The sequence below is a fragment of the Caloenas nicobarica genome, chromosome 15 (assembly GCF_036013445.1).
Source record: "Caloenas nicobarica isolate bCalNic1 chromosome 15, bCalNic1.hap1, whole genome shotgun sequence".
NCBI classification, from domain to species: Eukaryota; Metazoa; Chordata; class Aves; order Columbiformes; family Columbidae; genus Caloenas; species Caloenas nicobarica.
In genome coordinates, this window is record NC_088259.1 from 5,870,385 (window position 1) to 5,894,765 (window position 24,381).

General features: G+C 42.4%; 1 protein-coding gene across 2 annotated transcripts in view; it reads right to left on the minus strand.

Annotated features, from left to right (window-relative positions):
- Nucleotides 1–1,666: 1,666 nt before the first annotated feature.
- The window catches only part of ARHGAP40 (Rho GTPase activating protein 40), a 39,962-nt gene continuing 17,247 nt past the window's right edge, over nucleotides 1,667–24,381 (minus strand). For both annotated transcript variants that reach the window (XM_065645506.1, XM_065645505.1), the window contains exons 2-15: nucleotides 18,656–18,858; nucleotides 14,497–14,717; nucleotides 12,490–12,565; nucleotides 11,967–12,118; nucleotides 11,196–11,361; nucleotides 10,750–10,841; nucleotides 10,543–10,620; nucleotides 10,123–10,282; nucleotides 9,322–9,404; nucleotides 7,954–8,160; nucleotides 7,549–7,689; nucleotides 5,728–5,888; nucleotides 4,643–4,698; nucleotides 1,667–4,200 (exon numbers count right to left, since the gene is read on the minus strand). In XM_065645506.1, coding sequence (XP_065501578.1) covers nucleotides 4,094–4,200; nucleotides 4,643–4,698; nucleotides 5,728–5,888; nucleotides 7,549–7,689; nucleotides 7,954–8,160; nucleotides 9,322–9,404; nucleotides 10,123–10,282; nucleotides 10,543–10,620; nucleotides 10,750–10,841; nucleotides 11,196–11,361; nucleotides 11,967–12,118; nucleotides 12,490–12,565; nucleotides 14,497–14,717; nucleotides 18,656–18,836 — 1,881 coding nt within the window. In that variant the 5' untranslated portion in view covers nucleotides 18,837–18,858 and the 3' untranslated portion in view covers nucleotides 1,667–4,093. The remainder of the gene's footprint in view (nucleotides 4,201–4,642; nucleotides 4,699–5,727; nucleotides 5,889–7,548; nucleotides 7,690–7,953; nucleotides 8,161–9,321; nucleotides 9,405–10,122; nucleotides 10,283–10,542; nucleotides 10,621–10,749; nucleotides 10,842–11,195; nucleotides 11,362–11,966; nucleotides 12,119–12,489; nucleotides 12,566–14,496; nucleotides 14,718–18,655; nucleotides 18,859–24,381) is intronic.

Sequence of the window (24,381 nt, forward strand, 5' to 3'; positions counted from 1 at the left end):
TAGGGAGAAGCACCTTGGCAGAGGAGGTCACCAGCCTTCCCCTGGACAATGAGGAGCTGCAAAGGGACAGACAACAGCAGGCTTCTTCAAGAGAAAAAGTTTGTCACTACGCTATTAAAAAAAGAAAAAAAAAAAAAGGCATACAGTCAATACAAGTTTGTAGAGAGCAGAGATGGCTGGGGAGGACTATTGGAACTGATCCTGCCACAGACATTTCCCAGCTGGTCAGTCAGTGCAGCTGCAAATTCTCTTTTCTAATAACTTAAAGTATTGAACTATGGCCTCCTATTTTTTTCCCCCAAGGTGACAGCATATGCAACCCTTGTGTGCAATCAAGACCAGGCAGGATTTGGAGAGAACTTTAAAGTTTCATTCTTTCTGCATGCAAAAGCACAGATGTCATTTGTCTTGTTTTCAACATTGGGGAATGCACTAGGGGAAAGAAATAGATTTAATCAAATGCAGCTGTATTTTGTTTATAACAGAATTTGCTGTCATTTACTTACTTTGTTCCAGGAAGTGCCTTCAGTTGTTTTCCTATGGCATTTCCCTCCAAGGATTGAGGCTTCATTTGTTCCTGTGAAGATCCCAAATTTCTGCAAAGATTTTCTTCCCGAAGAAAATTACTTATTATTTTAATATGTGGTATTTCAGTTCCACTTCATCCCCATATACGTTTAACCAGCCTTTGCAAGGTTCTTGTAGACTATACCCTGTTATCTCAGCTCACCCAACTTCAAGCCGCATACAGAATAAATCCTGGGCTTTTGTTCTGAGCAGGGGAGATAGCTGTGTAATGATCAATCAAAAAATGCCCTTGGGGATGGGAGAGATTAACACTTTGATACTACTGAAGATGAATGGGTGAAATGAGTTTGATAAACTGGTGTTTTCCTCAGATAAATGCTCTGAAAGCTTTCTAAAGGCACTTGGATTCTCCTCCCTTTCCTTTTGTTTCTGGATAGGATAGCAAGTCCTGCTTTTCTATCAGTAGTAATGGACAGGCTGCCATCATTGCTCTTTTTAAACAAAGAGCAGTGGATTTACGCCACATTTCGTCACTGACTATTGAATACTAAATTATTAGTCATAATTCATCCACAGATTCAGACTGGATTCCTGTTATTCTTGGCCAGCTCGTCTAGTCCTGCCAGCATGTACAGCACCGAGCACAGCTCAGCCGAGAAGGGACTGAGCAGGTGGGAAGGGGAATTCTCACGGGACACTGACAACTGCCTTTCCTCAGGCTCAGATCTTTAATGACAGCACTTCTTCCTTCAGAATCCACCAACCCTTGGTTCTCACGAACGCACCTTTAGCCCCCTCTCAAACCACCAGCTCCAAACCTTTCTCCGGGCTTTCTAAACCCAATGTGGACCTTCTCTTCCTCCTCCTGGATCGCTCTTTCACAGTGAGATCTTCCAAAGAGGAACTTCTGAAGCTGTAACATGGAAGCCCTGTCAAGCTCACTCAGACCCCAGGTACATCCCTCCTCTTCAGGCACGAGGCAAATCCCAGTGGCATTCACAGACCTGGTGCCATTTACTGTGCCACTAATCAAACTGGAACCGAGAGATTTTTACTATATTTTTATTGTTTCATTGAATAAATGAATTTTAAATACAGAATTAAAAATTTGAAAAAAAAAAGTTATTAAAAGCCAGCATTCAAAAGTAGCTTGCACGTCAGTGACTGAAAAATTCATACATACTTTTTGGTACAAAGTTAGGAAAGAAAAATAGAAAAGCATAGCCATCATCTGGAAAGAGATGATTTTTTTTTTTTTTTACATTTCATATTTGAGAACTGATATTTGTTTCATGAGAATCTCCCACCAACCTTGTTTTCCACAGCACTGATTCACATTGCTTGGTGTTCAAAAAAACCCCACTCATTTCTCGTTTACAGAAGCAGTACTGTAGCATTTTTCCCCTCATATGTACGGAAGCCGGAATGTTTAATAAAACATCCAGCATATGAGGGGTGGAAAAAAAAAATGCAGCGTTATGTGATTTGCGGGGATGCAGTTTAGCTTACTAAGCATCTTTGAGCAGGAACAGGTTCTTCTCTCTCTCTCCCACCAATACCTTTAAGTATCAGGTATTTTTTAGAGTATAGCATCCCTGGCATTTATCTTTGCCAAGCTCCACCACCGCAACAAAGACTTCCAGAAGTGATGAGTGAATAGGTACCATTGATTTTTAATGCCCGATTTTGAAGCAGCTTGATCTCCCAAGAGACACAAATCACCCATCCTCAAGGACAAGAATCAGGTCGTTTTATACCCGTTTTAAGCCCTATTAAAAAGAGGCACTTCAACAAGTCTTGATATTGGGGTTCTGGGTGGGGTTGGGAGGTGGGTTTTCTGCAAATTTCTATTACAGGTTCTTTAAAAAACAGTTATGAACATGGTCCCACTAGTCAGCACATCTGCATCATTTCAAGCCATCAGCACCAGCCACACAGTATTCACAAGAGGTCAGGAAGAACATGAACTATGGCTCACCTGTTCCTCAAGGATCTTAACCACAAAGAGAGTTAAGCACATAGACAAACCACAGAGTGAAGTGCCCTTGCATATAAACTAGGACTTTAAGATAACGAATAGGGAGAGCTACATATCAACCTCAGGGGAAAAAAAAAAAAAAAAAGAAAACAGAGGAGGGAAAGTTCAGACTGCAATGGAATAAATTCAGTTAAACAAAAGGTATAATACTGGAGATTGTCACTGGTGCAGCTAGGACTCGGCAAATGAAACGCTTTGAGTACACACCTGCAGGGCACATTCTGCCACATGAATAAATATCCAACAGTATCTAAAAACAGTATATAAAAAAAGACATCAGGATTTTCAGAAGTGGTGCACGTTCCACCCACTGTAACTGCATAGTAGGTTCCCTCACATGAGGTATTACAGCATCACTGGAAAGGAAATAAAATACTTCTGCACTCTTCTTCCATGAGTGCAGACTAACTCGAGCTGAGGTCGTATGCCAAGTACGCAGTGATATGAGGTGTAAGTGTTCTGCTCCGCCCTCCTCTCTCCAGACCACAGTGATCACACTGTGCTGAGTGGGATAAAAATGTGCAGCCAAGGCAATGAAGGCTCAGTTCGGTACCCACTGTGCGACCAGATCCAGGCACAGAGTTCTTGGTTCAGCCACCGCACATCTTGGGGGTATTTTTGGTTTTGAACAGACATGTTCCCACAGAGTCTTCCAAAAAGAAGTTTAGTTCATGTGGCCAGGTCAGATTACTAACCGCAGATTAACTTCGGAATATTTCCTTGGTTATCTCTCGACATATAGGCTGTCCAGCAAAATAAACACGTTTTTCCATCATCAATGGGAGCCTGTACGTTCGTTTTTGCATTACCAGCAGAGCTGTATGGGACAGGCATCTCTCTCATCAAACTGTACATTTGAAAGGCTGCTATCCATTCCACGCTTTTTTCGAAGTATTTTCTTGTGTTGCATATATGTATTTAGCTATAGTCATTAAATACAGGATGTTGGCTTCACATCCCATCTGGCCTTCTTGGAAGCGTCCTTTTTCATTCTTCAAAGAATGTGACAGTATCTTAGTGGAACCCAGGATCACAACTTCTTCTGGTGACGTGCAACAGTCAGTAGTGGATCTTACCAAAGAGATGCCATCAGTACCGCTGCAGCATTTGACTGTCTCTCCTCCACAATGTGGATATGATCAAAAGAAAGAGCAAATCCAGAAGATACAGATGTCTTCTACAGATACATCTTCAAGATGCTTCTCCTCTTACATTCCATCTTTGCTGCACAATCACTGTAGCTTTGTTTCCAGGGTTTGTTTTAGGGGGGCTGTTTTGTTTAAGAATAAGCACCCCCACACACAAAATCTGCTACATCATGAAAATTGCTGCTTGCTATCAATGCCCCTGTTAGCATGGTGGCTACTGTACGCTCACAGCCAGCTGCCATGGAAGTAGTAAATAAATCTGGTTTTCCTTCAAAGACACGAGCATTGTCCAGTCTGTGACTACACCAGGAACGTCTTGATAGCTTTTCCATGATTTCCAAAAACTTCAAACAAATGTTTAATTTTGTTCATGCTTTCCTTAGAACATCCGAGGATAAGATGGGTTTTGCTTAATTATCCACTCAGCATGGGGATTGATGTGGTACAAGTCTAAGAGGTAAGTGTCTGGGTCCAGGCAATGTTCACCTAGCAAAACAAGAGATTCAGAAAAAAGCATTTCTTATATCCTTAGTCTGATAGTTGCTAGTTTTGTTTTGTTTCCCCTCCCCCTAAAAGCTGGTATTTGTTGACATTAATTTCAATATCACAACCATTCAGAAGTGTTTCCACAAATCTGGAAAAGTTTTAGCTGTTTATGTTAAAATAAATATATGTTTCTTAAAACCATACCAAGCTCAAGCTTCGAACTTTGTGGAAAGGTACTCTAACACCTGATAACTTTAGCACAGGTGCTGTTTGCTGTGGGTGAAGTTAACCCACACTTGTTCATTTGTCTTCTAACTTTTGGAGCCCTCTCCAAATCCCATCCTTTCTTTTAACTCCCTCCTAAGATAAGTTAGGCATTAAAAAAAAAAAAAAAAAAAAAAAGATATGAGAGACCTTATTTTCAGTTACCACCCAGACTTACCAATATTGCCTCCTACTTCATACAGGAGGAAGTTTGTGCTCTCCATTGAGTTGTTACTGAAGAAAGAAAAACACACCGAAGTTAACAAAGCTCTGCAAAAGGTAAGTTATGTAGTTTGGTAATGTTTCTTCCCCAAAATTGCATATGATTCAGAGGCCAGCAGCGGTCAAGAAAGCTACAGGTCATGGTACAGAGCCCTTGCTGATCCTCCTGAACAGTACAGCTATTGAAAAGGACACCCAAAATTTGGAAAAAGAAAACAAGGCAGATATACCTCACTGGTATTGAGAAGCACGCTACATGCAAATACTAACTGTTTGACAGGAAGACAGCAGGTATAAATACTAAAGTTCATTTGTAGCATTCCTCTAGAACTGAGGAGGAGGTTCAAGAGAAGCTCATCTGCACAAGACCTCAGCAGCTGCAGCACCTTGTCAGTGAGATACAAATTCCAGGCTGACCCATATTCAGCAAATTTCCCATCCACTCTCCTTATCTAGACATCCTTGTCTGCCCGGGGACAGAGTCAGGAGATGCACTAACACATTACCTACTAAATACAGTCTGCAGGCACAGTGACAGAGCAAGGAAGGAATAATTTTGTTCATTTTTTGGGTTCTTTCAGCAATTCACCACTGGGCCATAGGAGGTAATTGCAAAGCTTATTTTAGAAAGCCCCTACAGTAACACATGCATGTTGGAAATACTACTCCAGGCAAGTAATTTGCACAGGTGATATTTTTCTCCAGGAGAGCTAAAGAGCTTTGTTTTGCAGGGTCAATGTTATTTAACTTTCCCTTTCCTCCAGCAAGGCTGCTAAGTTCACATGTAGTCCAGCAAACCCGAGGGAAGTACCTGACATCCAGACAGCCTGAGCGCAGGGATGGAATCCCTCAGTTGAACTAACATTTGCTTGTACCATCCAACACACTATTTCCAAAGCTTAGAACAGAGCGGCAGAGCACAGTCTCCTAATAGCTCCCTGTGCCACCACATCAGCTCTGCCCGAAGACAGAAAACACAGCAACTAGACCATCTTCTCCTTTTTCTTTTTTTTTTAAAAAAGCAAAGAAAAAGCCATTTACCACTTGAGGAGGTTGACAGTGTTAACAATATTCCAACCATTCTGGCACAGGTTCTTTTGAAACTGCCTCAAGACATCAGCGACTCTGGTTGCATTGTTCAAATGCACCTCTAGCGAGTCCTTCAGGAGAAGCGAAGCATGGACTTTCACGATCTTGGAAGGCTGAACGAGGCAGGCAGAGAGGCAAAAAGAAGAAAGTGCTTAAAGAAAGACTTTTGTTATCAGCTAAAACATCAAGTTTCAAAACAGATCGGAGAGCGTGAAGAATTAAAGCTACCTAGCCAGCTGTTCAGAGAATGTAGGTTGTTTCTTGTCCCACACACACGACAGGCTGGAAGCTCATAGAAGCATCAAGGTGAACATTATATAAAAAAAAAATCATCTGTGCTTCGGTGTTGTGGCTGGAGAAAAGCATCGCTCTCCATCAGCGTTCACTGGTGCTCTCTGCTGTTCAAATACAGCAGCGGCACCAGAAGCAACGAGCTTTGCTGAAACTAGGATTTGTCAGAATCTCTTCTGACAAACTCTTTGGCAGAAGCCTGATAGACTTCTCTGGAATTCATTTAAGTTACTGAAAAAGGAGTTCAGACAGCTGAATTGCAGACTACTGAGTTTCAGAAAGGTAGTTTCAAAAAAGGAAACAGAGCTATCACAGAGCACAGTTCAAGTGCTACTTTCTCAAAATTGTTTTTGTCAACTCCTTCACGAAGTAACTTCCCAGCACTTTTGTGGAGAGCATTGAACCATTCTAACAGGGCCGGATCTGCAACGAGTTAATTTTGCAAACCCAAAATTCTCTGCAAAAACAGTGCTGAACACCGAGACTGCTAGCAAGTACTGTGAGCACTGTTCTGAGCATCAGGTCCTCTGTCTGACTGCCTGAGCAGGAGTTGTCCTCTCTGAAGTGACAACACCTTCAACAGTGACATGTCACCTTAACCAGCCTAATTTTAGGCAGACATCATTTCAGGAGCCCAACTGGTATAGAAAGGGGGATGTACTGACTTGTGAGAACACAAACTCTTCTTCAGGTCTGCAGATTCAAGCTCTCTAAATATTATTTCTACCTGCGGACTCCATCTAGCTCGTGCCCTTAGAGCATCCCAGTTGCACCACCACTGCTATGCCATACTCCCAATCCAGCAATCTGTGGTCTAACCTTGCTCCTATGGACCTATGCTTATTCAACTAACAGTGGCAACCAAAAAAAAAAAAAGAAAAAAAAAAAAAAAGGCAGAATGACTCCAAGGATCTTTTCCCAACTTTGATACTCAAATAGATCCGGTAGTAACATCTGTTTAAAAGTCTGCACCAATACCAGGAGTAGAGCCTCAAACCCTCCCATACAGATCAGCAATATTATGGAACAAAAAGAAAATGAGAGACACACACACAAAAGGTACTTTTACACTATTGTGATAGCCTAATTTTTTGCTTTAAATTCAAGAAAATAAGCCTGCCTTTATCACAGTAGACTTATCTGCCTAAACACATGAGACATTTAGAGCCATGTGAACTCTGCTCTTCACACAAGGTAAAGATCAGCATTTCTGCTTCTGGTCTCTTCCCCCTTCTCCGGCAACAATGAAGCATCTTAGCCAAGTGTTTTGTAGCCTGAAATTTATTTAGTACACTTTCTGTTGGGATCTCTGTTTGCCACAACCTGGCCAAAAGGGTTTGGGAAACTGTTTCTTATGGTTCTGCAGATTTTTCTGCCTCTTGCTTCCAAGTCCTCGTGAAAGCTCTTACAATGAGAAAGTGTTTGACAATGTTACAAAAGGGGGGTTTTTTGGCATTAAAGTTTTTCCAAGCCCTAACTCACCTCTGCCTGGTTCTTTTCCACCTTGTCTTTATCAGCATGAATCTTCCGTAGCAAATTTTTAATTCGTTTGTCACAAAACTGGTACCTTTTGCTATTGGTCTCATTTAGCTTTCTCACTTGAGCTACCAGAAAAGAGGAGACCTGGGCAGGGAAGAAGGAAGACAGGAATTAAATCAAGCAGAGATGAGGATGCCATTTAAGAACCTAAAGATTACTTTATGAAGCTTCTTAAACAGACAAAATATCCACGTACCTTGAAAACAAGTAGTCTTGGAACTCAGCCAGAAGTTTTGCCTACAGACATTTAACTCCTCTGAAATTTCCAAGACTATCCCTTCCCCTATTCCAGTTCCAGGCAGAACAAGACACTGCTACACCATATCACAAAACACCCGAGCAACTTACTGTCCAGAGCAAATCCTGGTAATGGATCATCATCCGCACAACGTCAGCTGCCCCCTCTGCCAGCTGCTTCTCCTTCCCCTCGGGGATCTTGTTTGGCAGCCCCTTGTGCATGAAGAGGTTTGGGGCCATGACTGTGGAGACGTTCCAGAGATTCATTTTGTTGTTGTTCTCCCTGGAAACCACTTTGCTGAGAAATTCAAGTAGAGCCTAAAGAGAGAAGAGGAGGCTTAAGACATCCACTGCCAACAATGCTCAAGAAACTACTGTGGCAATTGCTGCAGAGATCGTTTAATTAGTGGGTCTTTTCTTGATATCCAGGAGCAAATCCTATTCCTCCAGTCAGGAAGTTCAGTGACCAGTTTCTAATGCTACGATAGCAACAAATAACCATGCCAAGCAGAGAAATAGTTTGTCCAGCATCCATGAATCAGGGGACCTAATACATGTGAGAAGCAGATGAGCTCTTACTCCTTGGCAGGTGGCAATTTATGAAGTTCAGTTTTAAAAGTTACAGAATCCAAAGATGACCCGACTCTCCCCCTTTCCCCAGGATCCCCTCAAAGCTATTCCCAGATGTGGAAAAACAAACTCTTTTGGATAATCTCTTCTGTATCGCACCTCCTCCAAAATCACGACACATGACAGATCATCTCTGACTGGATTATGCATTCCAGCACTCTAAATCAAGTTGTCAGGGTGCTAAGTCAGTCTTGCCTTTATTACCTGGAAGCTGAACTACTCAGGAAAAAGAGGGGGAAAAAAAAAAAGGGGAAAAAAAAAGGCAGCAGCGACAACCACCACAGTTCTTACAAAGCACAGAAAGGCAGAGGTTGTGCACTGCCTACAAAGCTGATCCATCAGCTCTTATTCTCTCAAAAAGTAGTAGGTGAAAGGGTTTGAAATGCCTCCTGGGCAGGGTTGGAAGCTACAAGCTTAGATTTTTTTAATATTTTTTTGAATTGAAACTATCTTTCCTAGATTATGACAACACCACAACACGCGAACCAAAAGACTGGATTTCTTTCCATATATGTTAGCACGCCCACAGACAATGTAAGAACTAAAAGCAGTTCACCATGGAGTGTAAGGTGTTAACGCGCTGTAGAGGAAGAGCAGGTTTCTAAAGATGATGCTCCGAGACCACATGGATTCCTACTGCTCTTGAGTTTGTACCCAAAAGGCAGAATGTGCTCACAGCTTATGCCTTGAGGTCTGCCTGCTCCCCCCTTCATGAGTTTCCGTTCTCAAGTCAGTGAAATAAAGCCAAATAGCATGATGTAAGTTATTTACAAAAGCTGATAGAGTTCCTTGAATAAAAACCTGGAATGAGGCCGTGTTTTTCCAGTTAATTCCAGAATAGATAATTACCTTCAGGGTGTTTCTGTTGGGCTCTGGCAGAATCAGGATCAGGAGGTTTAGAGCTTGCAATCTTTGCTTCAGGTCTGGAATATCTAGAGAGGGAGAGCAACAACAGGACAGAGAATTCAAATTTCTGACACTGTTCATTTTGAGCATGGGAATCCCCCAAGGAATGAGGCAATTTACTTACAATCGTGTTTGTCATCTAGGATTTTGCAGAAGTAAATCAAGCTCATATAGCCCTCATGAAGTAAACTACTTGCGTTTTAGAAGACTGGCTGATTTGTTTCAGAATACAGAGTTTATACACCTTGAAATACACAGAATACACCCTTGAAATAGGTCCTCATTATTCCACATTTCTTTTAAAAAAAAGTTAAGCTAACTGTTTAAGTGTACAACTCATTCAGATCATCTCTTGAGGCACAAACCTCAAAATAAGGTGCTTGCAGAACATGGCATTGCCTTCAGACAAGCCAAGACTGGGCATCCTGCCCAGTTGCCTGCATGTCATTATTTATCAAGTTGTCTTAATTCATGGTAGCAACCCTGCAGCCTCAAATGACCCAACATAATCTCAGACTCCAGGACAGCGTTTCTACACAAAGATGTTGTATACAACCAAGCACTATCAACAGAGACGCATTATAAACTACAGCCAGAGTGTGCTGGGTGCTATCTTGTGCTCTGCATTCCCATCGAATCCACAGGCTCCCAACACACCTGCCAGGAGAGCCCAAGACCAGCAGAACTTTGCAAGAAAAGCACAAATCAACAAACTGATGCTGAACAGCCAAAGCAGAGACTCACTTTGTACAGCAGCAAAAGCAGGCAGGTACTCTGCTGTCAGCAGCGGCGCCGGCAGCTCTCTGATGAATCTTTTCAGTAGCCCAGATACATCATTCTGGTGGACTTCATCCCAACGGAAAAGGCCAGTGTAGAAGTCCCTTTCTAGCTTCTGTTCCAGACTCTATAAATAAAAAAAAAAAAAAAAAGGTGGAATTTATTACATGCTTTAATAAACAAACATAAGGGAGTTCTGTAGCTGAGCACTAGGAGGGCAACCCATCAAGTCAAAAGAGTGCAGACACTCCCAGATTTCCAAGCAATGGATGTTTCTAGTTTTACTGGGAAGGGAGATCAGACAGTTCAGGTTATTTAGATACTTGCTTCAGCAACATGCTCCCCGATCACATCTGACACTTTCGATCACTAGTAAACAGCTCGTACCTTGATTCTGGTCTGGGACCCAGAAACTCTCAAAATGCCCTCTGTTTCAAGTCCTCTCTTCTCCAAGCAGGACAGCAGCTATTGAGGGGGTAAAAAAGAAAACTTTTAGGCACAGAGGATGAGAACTCAGCCGTTCCTTATCATAGGCCTCAGAGGTTTTCTGGCTCTGAGGACCAGAGGTGTGAGTGAAACCAGTAGGGAACTTACTGCCTGGAGTAGCAGAGGGACCTTGGTGTTGGGGAGCAGTTTTTGGTCATTTGCCAACAAGGTGTTGAGTGGAACTCCAAAAAGTCTTTTCTCTACAACAGAAAAAACATGTTAGAAGTGTATATCACCACTAATACGGACATCAGGGATACACCCACCACTGCAGACTAAGAGAGCACATTTTGTAAGTGTAAGTACTTGAGAAAAAGAGAGGAATAATTAACAAGATAAATACATTTGACAGTCAGACATAAATGTGTTTCTAGATCTTGATGTCATGTTCCAGTGACTTCCAGGAGAAATTCTGATCAAGGGAAAAGCACCTGTCACAACATTTCTTACCAAAGACCCTCTCTGTTCTAACATTTTAAATATTAATACAAGCCCAGGAGAAGATCAATGTAAAGAATGCACCCCCAAAAATACCACGATTAAATAGAACTAACCTGTTGTTTTCAGTTTTGCTGCCTTGTTTCTCTTCAGCTCAAAGCCCAGAACATCACAGAGAGCTGTTAGTTCAATAAGGGCCAGTGTGGGGATCTTCTTCATGTCCTGAGCAGACAGATCTCCAATCCTGGTCACTCCTAGTCTGCCCTTGGGAATCTTAAATTTCTAAAGGAAAACACACACAAGGTTCAGTACAAGTATCATTACTAATGCCACTGGTATCAAGTTTTGCTGCATTTTTATCATTCCTTACCATAACCAGGCACCTATTCATTCTCTTGTTTTCAACACCAGGCAAAGGCCACAACTACTCAATCCATAGCTGAATAAATATTTTCCCTTTTCATCACTGGGATCTCCAATACAGTTAAAGAGCAATTTATCTACATTAAACACAGCCCGATACCCACGGTAATCTACTTGAACTTTGGAAACAGTCCAGTACATTTGTCGAGAAGAAAACTGTTAGAATTACAAGTAAGAAAGTCCAGTTATTCTCCTCTTTTGAGTGGAAATGACCCAGATTCACATCAAAATTGCTAGTTTCACACACAACTACAAATTCTTTTGACTCTCTACTACACAACAGTTATCCTTGCCCAACACCACAAGGATAACAGCGTTACCTGTCAAAAAATATCTACCTGATATAGACATGTTCCAACATTTTCCCCAAGAGCTGATCATACAGTTCAATCAAGTGCCTCGTACCCCTCTTGACAAGAAGGGAGCCAGTAAGTTCTAACAGGAAAAATTCCGTCAGTGCTTACAGTTAATGCATTTCCATCCTTTGACCTCCTAGATTCAGACAGGAATGAGCCCTTGAGCAGGACAGCTGCTTGCTCCGAGTAGGCGACATCCATGTTGAACACCTCTTCTTTTCCAGGGGTTCGAACTGTGCAGGAGTAATCCTGGGTTTCTGCTGCAGAGGAGAAAACGTCTTGAATTTCAGAAAGCCAAAATGGTGAAGATTAGAAAACAGGCGTGCTAAAAGAGCAGTTTGGGACAGATTTGGGGAACACCACTTTTTAAGAAAAAACTATATTAACATTTGAAAAGAGCACTGTCATAGCACAGTCCTGAGACTTATCAGTAGGGTAAAATTAGCTTAAAGTCACAACATTTCAGCTGAAATCACCAGATCACTGGTAAGACATAAGCATGGCCTTAAATTATAGGACATACCTATGGCTAACTTCCCTTTACACAAATCTGTATAGTGTTTATAGGATTTCACCATATGATTCTACTCCCTTTCCAATCCTACTCTACCTTTAAAAACTTCCTTCTTACATTTGTGTACATTTGAAGTCCGTAGATTGTGCCACAACTGATCTGGGCTGGACTCCTCTTTCTCTGCTGCTGTCTCCTGAAAAGTAAACCAGAACATGTTTACCTACACAAACCAGAAGTCATTATAAGACAAGCCAATTTTGGCAGAAAACACACACCTGACACTGTCTGCTAGTCTAAGAAAATGCTGCTCAAGCTCAGGGCTACAAGACTGCTCTGAAATTAAGAAACATAATTAGAGGATGTGGCAGGCAGATGGAAAACAGATGACTATTTCATAGATGGTATTTATAATAAATCTGCACATCATTAATCCAATTCTTCCTTTCACAGAATCATTAGCCACTTTCCCTGGTTTAATTCATGCATTGAGAGACTAACAAACAGTGGACCAACCAAGCTACATAGGATCTACCCATTGCCTGTGATTGCAAGATTTTTCACAGGAAAAAGCCGAAACAAAACAGACAAAGCAGACATCAGCACCTAAAAGCTTCCCCTCATGGGCTTAAGAGTAACCTATCCCTTTGTGCTTAGAGAGAGAAGTGAATCTTTAAAGGATAATGAGATATTTGGCAGGCAGTTCTGCTAACAAAACCTTACTTTTGCTAGAACTAGTTAGACTATAGGAAAGCATCTGCTATTAGCAAAAGTTCACAACTTTCCGAGAACCTTTTTGTGACACAGAGTTGTGGACTGAGGGCTGAAAGTTAAAAAGGAACCTATGCGAAGTCAATGCAACTGGACAAAACACTTAATCTGCACAGAAAATGTCTCGTATCTTTAGAGTAGGTGCACAGCTGATAGGCTTGTTGTGAAAGCAGAACCATTTCATTTAATATCTGCAGCTAAACCTCAGATCATAAACCACAGATCACGCAACGAATAATGCCAGAGCACCTTCAGATCCAGCTGCTGTGTAAACAGGCCATAATGAACAGTAACAGAGGGGAAGAACATAGAAAGGTGCTGACAGAAATACCAGCACTTTTGATGCCTGAGTAACTTGTGACAGAGGTGGACAGGTGGCAACTGCAAATCCATCTTGAAACACTGATGGAAATGAAAATCTAAATGACTGACACATGCACTGCCTGCACTCTTACAGCTTGAACTGCTTCCACTCGAGCCAGAGAAGAACTGAATTAGCTTTAAGCTCGATTTGCTGAACGTAGTTTTTCCCATAGGTAGAGCCCATTGAAACGTTCTGCCCACAACCACAGCACCTTCCAGTGATGCTGCAGACTGGTCGTGTCATTTCCTTTATGCATTCAAGGGATTACTTGCATATAATTCATCTCATTATAGTAAAACAAGTTTCAAAGATGCTCAGGTTGAGGAAAAAAAGAGTATTGAGTTCTGGTAGAGAGCAAGAGTCCCATGCTACTGAAAAAGCTAGAGCTCCATTAAGCTCAACACCTTCTGACTACACATTCGACTGAGTAGAAAAAGTCACAAGGAGCCCTGACAGGGATACTTTCCAGCAGCCACTGGAAAAAAACAAGGATACACATCTTTGAGGCCACAACCAAAAGAGGAGCAGCACAGCAGGAAAGCAGCTGCAAAGTTAATGGTCATGTATCCTCCAGGGGAAAAAAAAACAAACAAACAAACGACAGTGGCTATTCTTTCTCTAGAATTACTGACTGCACGAGGGCAGCTTATCAGAACTGAACTTAGAAAACTGGTTAAAAATGATTTAACATGTCACTGGCATAAAGAAAACACAAGAGGGCTCCAAACGATACCAGCGCTCCACGAAGCTGCAGCGCTGGAGGCACTACACACAGGTTTTCCAGCAGTTGTAGGAAGACTATGGATCTACAGGTTTTGTAGCAATTTCTCAGTGCTGCAAGCTGGATGCAGGATTTCTACAATCTCAGCTTCATTTCAGCTCAAAAGGTGACTTAATCTCTTTGGAAATGAAAGTAGCCCTAGAGCCAGAGAGCCAAGTCAGCTACTACAACATAACAAAGTCTTCCGGGAGATTCCACGAAATCAAGATACCTCAGAGCCGACCACTCCAAAAATGTCTCGGACATCACGCACAGGATGCTTGTTCTTCCTCCTCCGTGAGCGGGAGTAGGTGTCCAGGCGCCGCTGCACCGCAGCAGCCTGGGTCTTGGTCAGGGTGGAGAGCAGCACGATGTTCTCGTTGTCGGAGGCACGGTCCCCGAGCAGGTCGGACAGACCCGCGTCCTGGAGCCACTCAGCTTCAGCTTCTCCTTCTGAGAGGGAAGATGAGGAATGATGAGAAGAGAAAGGAAAACAGCAATTTGAGTGCTTGAAACACTTCACATCCCCATTCTGTACCATTTTCAGTGGATTAGTATCCAGACAATCACTCAACAAAAGCAAAAATGTTATTCTTACTCTGTGTATTCACTTTATGTCTGTGCCTATTCAAAAACAACACTAAAATTAAAGACCATTCCAGTTCCAGAATGAAATGTGAGAAACCTGGAGGCAGTACAGCGGCATTACTCAAGCAAGCTCAATTCCACTTCATTCTTCAATATATATATAAGTTGCACTTCAAACACAAAAGACAGCTTTTTCCTTATGGGATGTGCTCTTTGTGTAAGTGAGAAAGTATCCTGAGCAAGGCACCTACTACAAATCCAAGGATGAAAGAAGCAATTTAGCAAGTGGCTTCAACTTCAATACAGTGAACACCACAAAGCCTTTATCTTTTCAATTCTACGTACCACATTGATTGACTGCAAGCAGCTCCAGCATAGCTCTACCAAAGGTTATACTGGAAAAAAGAAAAATCACAACTGAACTGACCGAAACAGAACCATTTATTCCCACTTTTCCTTTCCAATGCAAACTGGTATGTCCTCAGTTATCACAGTTGCTCAGGCAAAGTTCTAATATTGCTGCATCAATAATAAAAAGCCACGCAGCTGCTCTTGAGAGATTAAATAATTTAATTTTTCTGGGGAAACTGTGTTCGTGCAACTTGCAAAAACATGTTGTGACTCCACTAAAACTCTTTTCAGCCTTCAGAGCACACTCTTTGTGTTCTTAGGTGCTGTAATGAAGCAGAACTTTTTTTCAGCATCACACCGCAATAAATAGAGTTGGACCTGAAGCGAAGACTTTCCTTTAATGAATCTTCTAGCCAACTGGCTAGCTTTCCTACATGGCCTTAAGTTTTGGTCTTTTCCCATGTCTGGTTCCACAGAAGCTCAGGGGCCAGAGCATCCCCCGGTACTGCGCGCTCGTGGTCCCGTTCACACCTCCTCGCTGTGCAGCTGTTTGTCCCACATCCGTGGTCTCCCAGCAGCACAGCGCACAAAACTTTGGTTTATTTTGTCTTGAGGAAGCCAAAGGAAGTGTATGGCTTGCAAATTTTGAAAATATCCAATTCCAGTCATAACAGGAAACTAATCTAATACACAATACTAAACAGCAGGCCCTAAATCGGACATCCGTGTGAGCCTCCTGCCCCATCTGATGCCAAAGCACCGGATTTTAAGTCCTGCTTAATATTTTTGGCCCAGTTATGTTTGCCAGTAACAGAAAAGGAGACCAGCAAAATAGGTTATTCATGGGGAGAAGGGGGAAATCCGAGGGAAATAGGTCAGAACTGAGCGCTCCCCAGAAGCTGAGCTGCAGGTTTAAGCCTTGAGAGCTGTTCAGATTCGCCTTGTGGGTTCCAGACAAGCAGCATTTCAGGCAGGCACAATTAGGAATAAATTTGCAAAACTAAATAGCACCAGTTCCAAAAAAATTACTTGAAACATAAAAGCTACCAAATAATGGCATTCATAATAAAGCATTGTTTAAAGAAAAAAAAGGACAGCTAAACATCCTACAATTTCAGACTAAACTTTAAGTACAACTTCCTATATAGTTTTTGAAGGCAGAGAAGAATCACTCTTCGCAGACACTTCTCAGACATGACTACATGCTATAAGGATGCTCGTAGATATTTCAGCGGCACTACCGCACAGAGCACATACGTTATCAGTCTGCTGTACAGTCAGACTGTGGAGAGAGCTGGATAAACAGCAGACAGCAAGGAAAGGACATTGTTCCTTGTTTTTCAGGAGTAAGCTACATTCACAGAATCACGGAATGGTTTGGGTTAGAGGGGACCTACAAATCTTATCTAGCGCAACTCCCTGCCATGAGCAGGGACATCTGCGCCAGCTCAGGTTGCTCAGAGCCCCGTCCAGCCTGGCCTGGGATGTCTCCAGGGATGGTTCAGCCACCACCTCTCCAGCCAACCTGGGCCAGGCTCTCACCACCCTCACTGTAAAAAATTTCTTCCTCATGTCCAGCCTGAAGGGGCTACTTGCTACCTCATTCAATTGTTAGGATGGCGACAAGTATCACCAGCTGACCCAGTTCTTCTGCAAAGTTCCGCGCTGGCCTCCCGCTAACACCAGTTCACAAGCAGGATCCCACACCACCACCCTTCCACAGGGCTTGCACAGAGGACCAGCCTTCTCCAAGTGGGTCAGCGGTTTTGCAACGCCTTGTCTACACGCAGCCTCCTCGCTGTCGCTGCGATTACAATCGGGTATTTGTCAGGTCGAGCCATGCCGTCTTCAGACAGATCTGTTAGCCGTGGTCAAGCGCAGCTTCTTGGGCTTGCTGCAAAAGCAATGATACCTTTGGCTCCGAGGAGCCCTGAAGCCTCTGTGCTGCACTGTCACCTCGCAGTGCTCTCACCATTAATGGCAGAGACACGAAAGCCAAGAGGCACCAGTCAAATCCAGCTTCCTGCATCCACACCATCTGAAGTTTCCCCTCGCTACTTACGCTTCCAGCACAACACTGATTTGGCTAAGGTCCTCTGCAGAAGGCAGCAGGAGGCCGAGGTGCCGCATCTCCTGCCCCAGCCTGCTGGGAAGGCTTCACTACTTGGAGCATCATTTCAAGTCTGTCTGGTTTCAATGGCCAATTAAGTAGTCAGGTCTTGCCTGCTAGATTAATACACAGCATTAAAAGACACTTTTATGTGTGTCCCTGCTTACACACAGTAATTAAATTGCCTCTATCATATCAGCGTTTCGGATATCCCAGACAGCCTTTTGCCTCATGGCACAGCTTTTTTCCCAGAGTCTCCTTCCTGGAGCACTCACTTTCAGAGTCACTTTTGCATCTCTTCCAGTTCTAAAAAAAAACCAAATTTACATCATTTATGCAGGGACACTAAGAGCAGAACTTAACATTTACCATGTCTCGTCTACTATGGCAGACACAGACGATGATCCCCCTACCCTGCTCTCCAGACCCGCCTCCATGCACCAGGACAGCTACTGACCCTTCCCAAGCTCGGCAGCAAGCTGGGACTTTCACTCAAACATTTCCCCATTACATACATGGATCCTGCTCAATTTCAGGCCAGCACAACAGCTGCAGGCTGTACAGGATGCAAACGCGACCGCTCAGGAGGATGTAGAGCCAACTAAACCACATTCTTCAAAATAGACCTGGGAAACGTGTGATCCAATCTGTGGGATCACTGGATGCTTATCACAGTTTATTCTCCCTCCAGCACCCCAGGACGTAGTACCTCCCATGTCTAAAGGTAATTGGTCCAGGTTCCAGTCATTCCAAAATACGTGATAACATTGGTGCTACAGAAAGCCCATTACAAACATCCCATGCACATGAAGGAGTCATCAAAAGAAAGAAAGGGGAAAAAAAAAAAAAAAAAGAAAGGAAATATATAAGAAAAACCTTGTGTGGATGGACTTAGGTAATTCCAGATGCTTTTTACGGTTTCTTGAATAGTGAAGCAGAGGGGGAAAAGTCTGCCTTCCACCAAAGCAGCTGTCATAAAAGCCACCATGATGAAGTCTCAGAAGCACATACACAAACAAGCCTTCCAAAATACCATCAGCTGCACGGGGAGTGAGCGCCCCACCACTTAGTGGGCGCTGTTTGAAAAATCCTAGAGCCTCGATCGTACTCCTGATGGACCTTTAGAATCAGCTTTGATTCAGAAGCCAAATCCAGCTCAGGCCTCCTCTTCTGCAGGGTATTATCCACCACCCAATGTAAAAATATATATACATCTCTGATTTGACTAGTAATATTCTAACCGTATTCCAACATGCTTCTAAATCATTCAGGTAGATAAGCAAATTTTCTCTCCTAGATGTACATCTTCCTCCCCTCACTCCCAATATTTTTGGCAACCTACCCTCTTGAGTTTTGACATCTGCAAGGCTGCATTCCTCTTGCTCAGCTTCAGCGCTCTGTTTAATGTTCTCTACTTCCAGCCAAAAACTGTCCATTGACAAATTGTCTGAAGACTCTACCCTGGAATTCATGCCCTCTGACACCGGGGATGCCAAAGGACTCTTCGGAGGAAGCTGGTTCATTTTGCAAGGGCAATTTCTGGTACTGAGAGAGGAAGAGATAAGGAGAGAGATTAAGCCACATGTTTTCAGCTATGGCATTCAGAATACAGAGGTCTTCATTGATTAATGACTGCAATAAAAGCCAGAGGTAAATGCTAGACTTCCTTTGCGTAGTGTTTAGCAGTAACAGACAAGGTTGGGATCAAATCCTCTAGAGCAGGCGAAAAATTGCTGTCCAAACACGTGAGAGGACACAGCACCAACACGGGTTTTCCGATGTTGTCCTTCCAGTGACCCGAGACACCACCTACCCCTCCTACATTTGCTTCTGAGACTCTCCTGCAAACTTGCACGAACACCCTTTACATCCACAGACAAACAAGACGTTTCGAGCTTAGTGCATTTCCACACACTGCAAGCCTGACAACTCCCAGCCACAGCAGACTGAACCCAAAAGACTTGACCTTCGTATGCAAAAATTGTCATGGCTCCATCATTTCCTGCAGTGCAGCTCCTGCAATAAACAACTCGGACGTTTGAGGCCCTCTTTTCCTGCCCAGACCAGATTTTTCAGCTGTGAAACAGCACAAGTGTCCTGCGAAACCCAAATATACACCCTTACCACCCTGCTGATTCATTCATGGGCAGCCAAAGTCCCAGACTTGCCTCTTTCAGCTTTCAACCTCTGTACAGAAAGTTGTGAGGTTCTCATCGGTTCATAAAATAATGTCCCTCCTGCAATGAATTTTAATTCGCTTCAAAGGGTTGTAAGCTGTTTAAACCCTGCTGTATACCTTTCTCAAAGACTTTAAAAAAAGGGGTAAGTGGAACCTACCTGTGAGAACAACTCAATTGTGCAACTTATGAATACACAATTAAAGAGACTGCACACTACACTAGCTCTGGGTGGTTGGAAAAACACCTGTGAACAGCCATCACCACCACACACAGATCAGAATTGCTTTCTGGTCTCACGACAACAACAAAGCAGATCAAGTGTTGTGCCTGGACAACCACGACAAGAAAACAACCACCAAACGCAATTTAGCCTCCCAACTCTAGAAGGACTTAGAAAGTTATAGGTGGCAAAATAACCGGAAAGTTTTAGTTCCTTTCATTCTGAAAGGCCATTATTAGCAGTTCTGGCATCAAATTGCTTCTGTTATAGAAGCATTTCAAGTCATAAAAGACTAAGTTTAAAGATCTACCAACCAAGAGGTCCATGTTGTAGGATATTCTGCACTTATATTTACACATGTGCATGCATATTACACCCATATCTTTTTCTCACACGCACATAGGCAGCCGTTCTCTTCTAAAGCTCAGAACTAAAGCAATAACCATCATTCCAGGAACACCAAGAGCCAGCAACATCGTTGAGAACAAGTACAAGAAGGTTTTTGTTTGCTTGTTCTACAGGAACACAAAAGTTAAAGATTGAAAAGCGCTATTGCGCCACTCAGCCCACCTCTGACAAGGGCAGAGGAGATCTGCTTTTTTAATACCCATCCCCACTTTTCCCACCCCCCTACTTTCCTGTTTCTGGATATCCAAATAACAAGCATCCAGTTGAGATCCCACTTTATATAATACTCAATCTAAGATTTTTTTTTTTTTTCAATGTTTGGTGTATTTGTTTGTAGAGTTTGTGTGTGTGAGGGAGGCGGGGGGGAAGGGTTTTTTTTTAACCTTCATATTTCATGTCCATCTGTCTCAGTTCTACTACAGCTACCATCCCAAATCATTATTTCCCCCTTCAGCTTCTTACTTGTATCTTCACTGATCATGAGTTAAAAATTTAGATGGCATCCCTCACATTAACTCTTTATCTTCGGTATTCCTCTCCATCTTCCCACATCTGCTGACAGCCTTCTCATAAGAGGATTAGATTAAAACAAAGCCACCTTGCTAGCATAAAAAAAAACCAAACCTGTTTAATACCTTGCCATAATATCTCATCAGAATACTATGAAACGATACTGTTAAACAGCAGTCACTTGCAACATGAAAATAGAAAGGGGATTTTAGATTATCTTGAGCAACTTGGTTTTGGCCATATCAGTGCCAGAAACACTGTGGCAGCCGGATTTGCGCTATGGAGCAGTCTCTCAATGCACAGCACTAGACAGGCTGAGGAACCATCTCAAGCTCTCCTAATTGCTCTACTAAAGGCACTGAGCAGGCACAGAACAATTCTTCTTGCCTGAAGTTACTGCACTATACTACCATAGGATCTAGGCAATACAGATCAAAGCAGCTCTCAAAAGTACCCTTCTTGCATGTTCAGCTTGGTTTAGAGCTGGCTCATCTCACATCCCATAAATCCCCATGGATTCACACCCAAAGAGAATATAGGTTTGCAGATCCAGCAGAACCTACTCTAGACCCAAAGAGCAGCTTGCACCGAGCACAGGCCCTCTGTGACCAGCCTGTGTGTCACGTGTGGCTGTGACAATCCCTTCCCCACACCTGCCCAGAAAAAAAAAAAAATTAAGCCAATACAAATACAGTCTTCAGCTCTTTCAAAAGGGTGACTCTTGAGTCAGATGTTCTGCATGACTTAGCCAGTGACAGATCTTGAATGCAAGCTTTGCCCCAGGAGATACTACAAACAAGTGGAGTAATACCTATCTAGGGCAACAGGGCATATTCCTGGTGCACATCTGAGAAGGGTAACAACATCCTTACGGTCCATGTTTCAAGCTACAGTCTTGCCAGCAGCTATTTTTGATCTACCAGCACATTTAGTGCATATTAAGACAAGAAAGTTCTGGTGCAAGGGTATAGTTTTGCCAGACAGTGAACTTGCTGTACCCCATCCCACTCTGACTTGTGCTTCCGTACCACCTGGTTATTTTGCTTCCTTCCACAGCTGGAAACACGGATGATCTAGTAGTGCTTGTACCAAAAAGCCCCACCACCAGTCACACTATATTCCTACTCTAGGAGAGCCATATTTGAACCACTTGTAAGTCAAACAGCCCAAAAACCATACTAACTTCTCCTCTCAACAACCCCACAAACTGATGCCCTAAACCCTGTTCCACCAAGGTGCAGGATCTAATGTCACATTGCAGCTCTACACAGCAGCAGGATCCAAAGTGCAGCTCTACAAGTCCTAAGCTAGTGCTATTGTTCCTGTCTCACAGGACAAAAAAGAAAAGTCAGGCCTTTAAATTTAGAAAACACTTTATTGTCTGGTCTAAATATCTTTTTTCTTTGAACACACAAATCCAGCTACCTGGGTGGAAAGTTAATTTTAAATTCAGTGTACCTAAGAGATTGTTCTTCCTCATCGCATTCCCAAGTCAATGGAGGGCAATCTCTGACGTATAAGCATAGCAACAGTTTAGATTGAAAGTGTAGATTGTTGGCTTAAAATGTTAATCACGCAGTTGCAACTGGGCAAAGAGCAGGTGGAATGATCAAGTTCACTCACTTGCACTGTCAACGGAACAAAAAGCTTACGTTTTAAAAATTAACCCAACAAAAAGCAAACTGACCAGAAAGACCTGGTTAAGGCCAGCCGTAAAGGAATGACTGTGAAAAGACTGACCATCCAAACTCAATCTGCTCTTATTCAAGAGCAGAACTAGTTTTAATGGGGCTTGAGATTCATTCAATTGACTCCCTCAACACCTTCAGCCTAATCATGACTTAACAATACTAACAGCAGAGTTAAGAGATATTAGACTTGTCTGGACCATATACAATTCATGTTTTTATTATTTCTTCTATAAATCCCCTCCGTGTAGAGCCCTTACCGAGATTTGCATGCCTGCACGGCGTTGACTCTGAGTGGTGGTGGCTCACCAGTCCTGGGCTAGAATATACAGTCTCAGTGTAGTTTTTCATCTGTTCCTAGATACTGTCAACACACGACAAATACATTGCAAACACTCGTGCAACCCTTGGCCCTCTTGAATATCAAAATAAAATAAACACTGTTGCTATGCATTTGTTCATTCTGGGCTTGAATCATTCCCATCAGAGAGCTTCTCCAAGGACCTGTAGCTGCCTGAACTACTTCACTGCTTGCTCAACCTCCTTCCCTCATTGAAATACCTCTCTAGCAGATGAATAAATAGGTTCCTTCTCAAGCATTTCAAGCAGAACAGGACACAACAAGTGTAAGCCAAGAAAATGGAATTCCTTTAATATTGTTTCCAGAAAAACTAAGATGAAAAAAAGGCAACAAGAGCAGAAGAATTGAGTTACGCAAGGGAGTCCTTCCACATGACAAGCACCTAATTTTTAAAAGACATTTCCAAAGATCTGCAGCAAGCACAAAGGCAGACATGAAAGAAAGCAACAGATGGAAGGAGTCTGAATTAACCTCAAGAGCAAGTTAGGAGCAGCACACCAAATCACAACATCATAGCAACTCAGACCACTAGCATGCAACAAAAGCTCTTCAGAAAAAAAAAATATATATATATATTCTATCAACTGGTTGCAGTATTTTGACAGATAAAGAGAACAAAAATACATTAACATCACAACACGCACATCTTACTGGCTTTCAGTTTAATTCAAGATCAAAAACAATCAATGGGTACAAAAGCACAAAATTAAAAGAAACACACAGAAAAGTCCATGCAGAAAAAAAAAAAAAGCGCCTCTTCACTTTGCTTCCAAGTCCCTACCCTGAGCAAGCAGTTTAAACCCAAGCAAAGAACTGCATAGGTAAATCTTAAAAGAAAGAATCAACTCAAGGTCAGCCCAGCACAGTTCATAACATGATAGGTTTTCTTGTTTAAAATCACGTAGTAGGGTAAAGGCATCTGGAAACAACAGACAAAAGATTTGAAAAGCCAGAGAAAATCCTGAAGCAATTAGTCACCTATTTATAGCTGTATCTATATAAAAGATTCATAATTTTGCTTACTGAAACTATTGGAAGTTTAAACCTTGGTCTTTCAAAGATAGCAAAGTTAATATAAGAACAACTCCATTTATGAAATAAGTCAATCTACTTATTATCAGAACTTTAGATAAAACATTCATAATCAGCTATTTTATTCAGACATGCAGAATTACACAAAACTCCATTCCCAACAGAGACAGCAAATTTATCCAGGAGATGCCTTGTGGACACAAGCTCCACACCTTTTCTACTAAAGGTCTAAATCAAAAGCAAGCTTTATTGCAAACCTTTAAAGCCTGGCTTTGCTACTCCTACAATCCTCCAAATTTTGTACACGAAGTATAAACACCACAGACTACCAATGCCCTCCTCTTCCCCACAAGCAACAATAAAAGAGCCACACTGAAGTTTACTCTTACGAAAAAATGAAAAGCACATGGCTGGTTCAAATTCCTCGGACCAGACCATAAAAGTAAAGACAGACTAATTATCAAATTACCGATGAACAATTACTTACCCAACATACTCTTACCGTGCTTTACTAAACCAAAGCAGCTCAAGAGGCACAATTAAAGCCATCTTAGAAACAGGCTGCCCCTGCTGCCATACGTCTTTGCATATCTCTAACCATAGGAGATTTGCTTATATATGCAGTAGTTTCATCAAGAGCATCTCCTGCAAGAAGTCACAGTGCCTCTA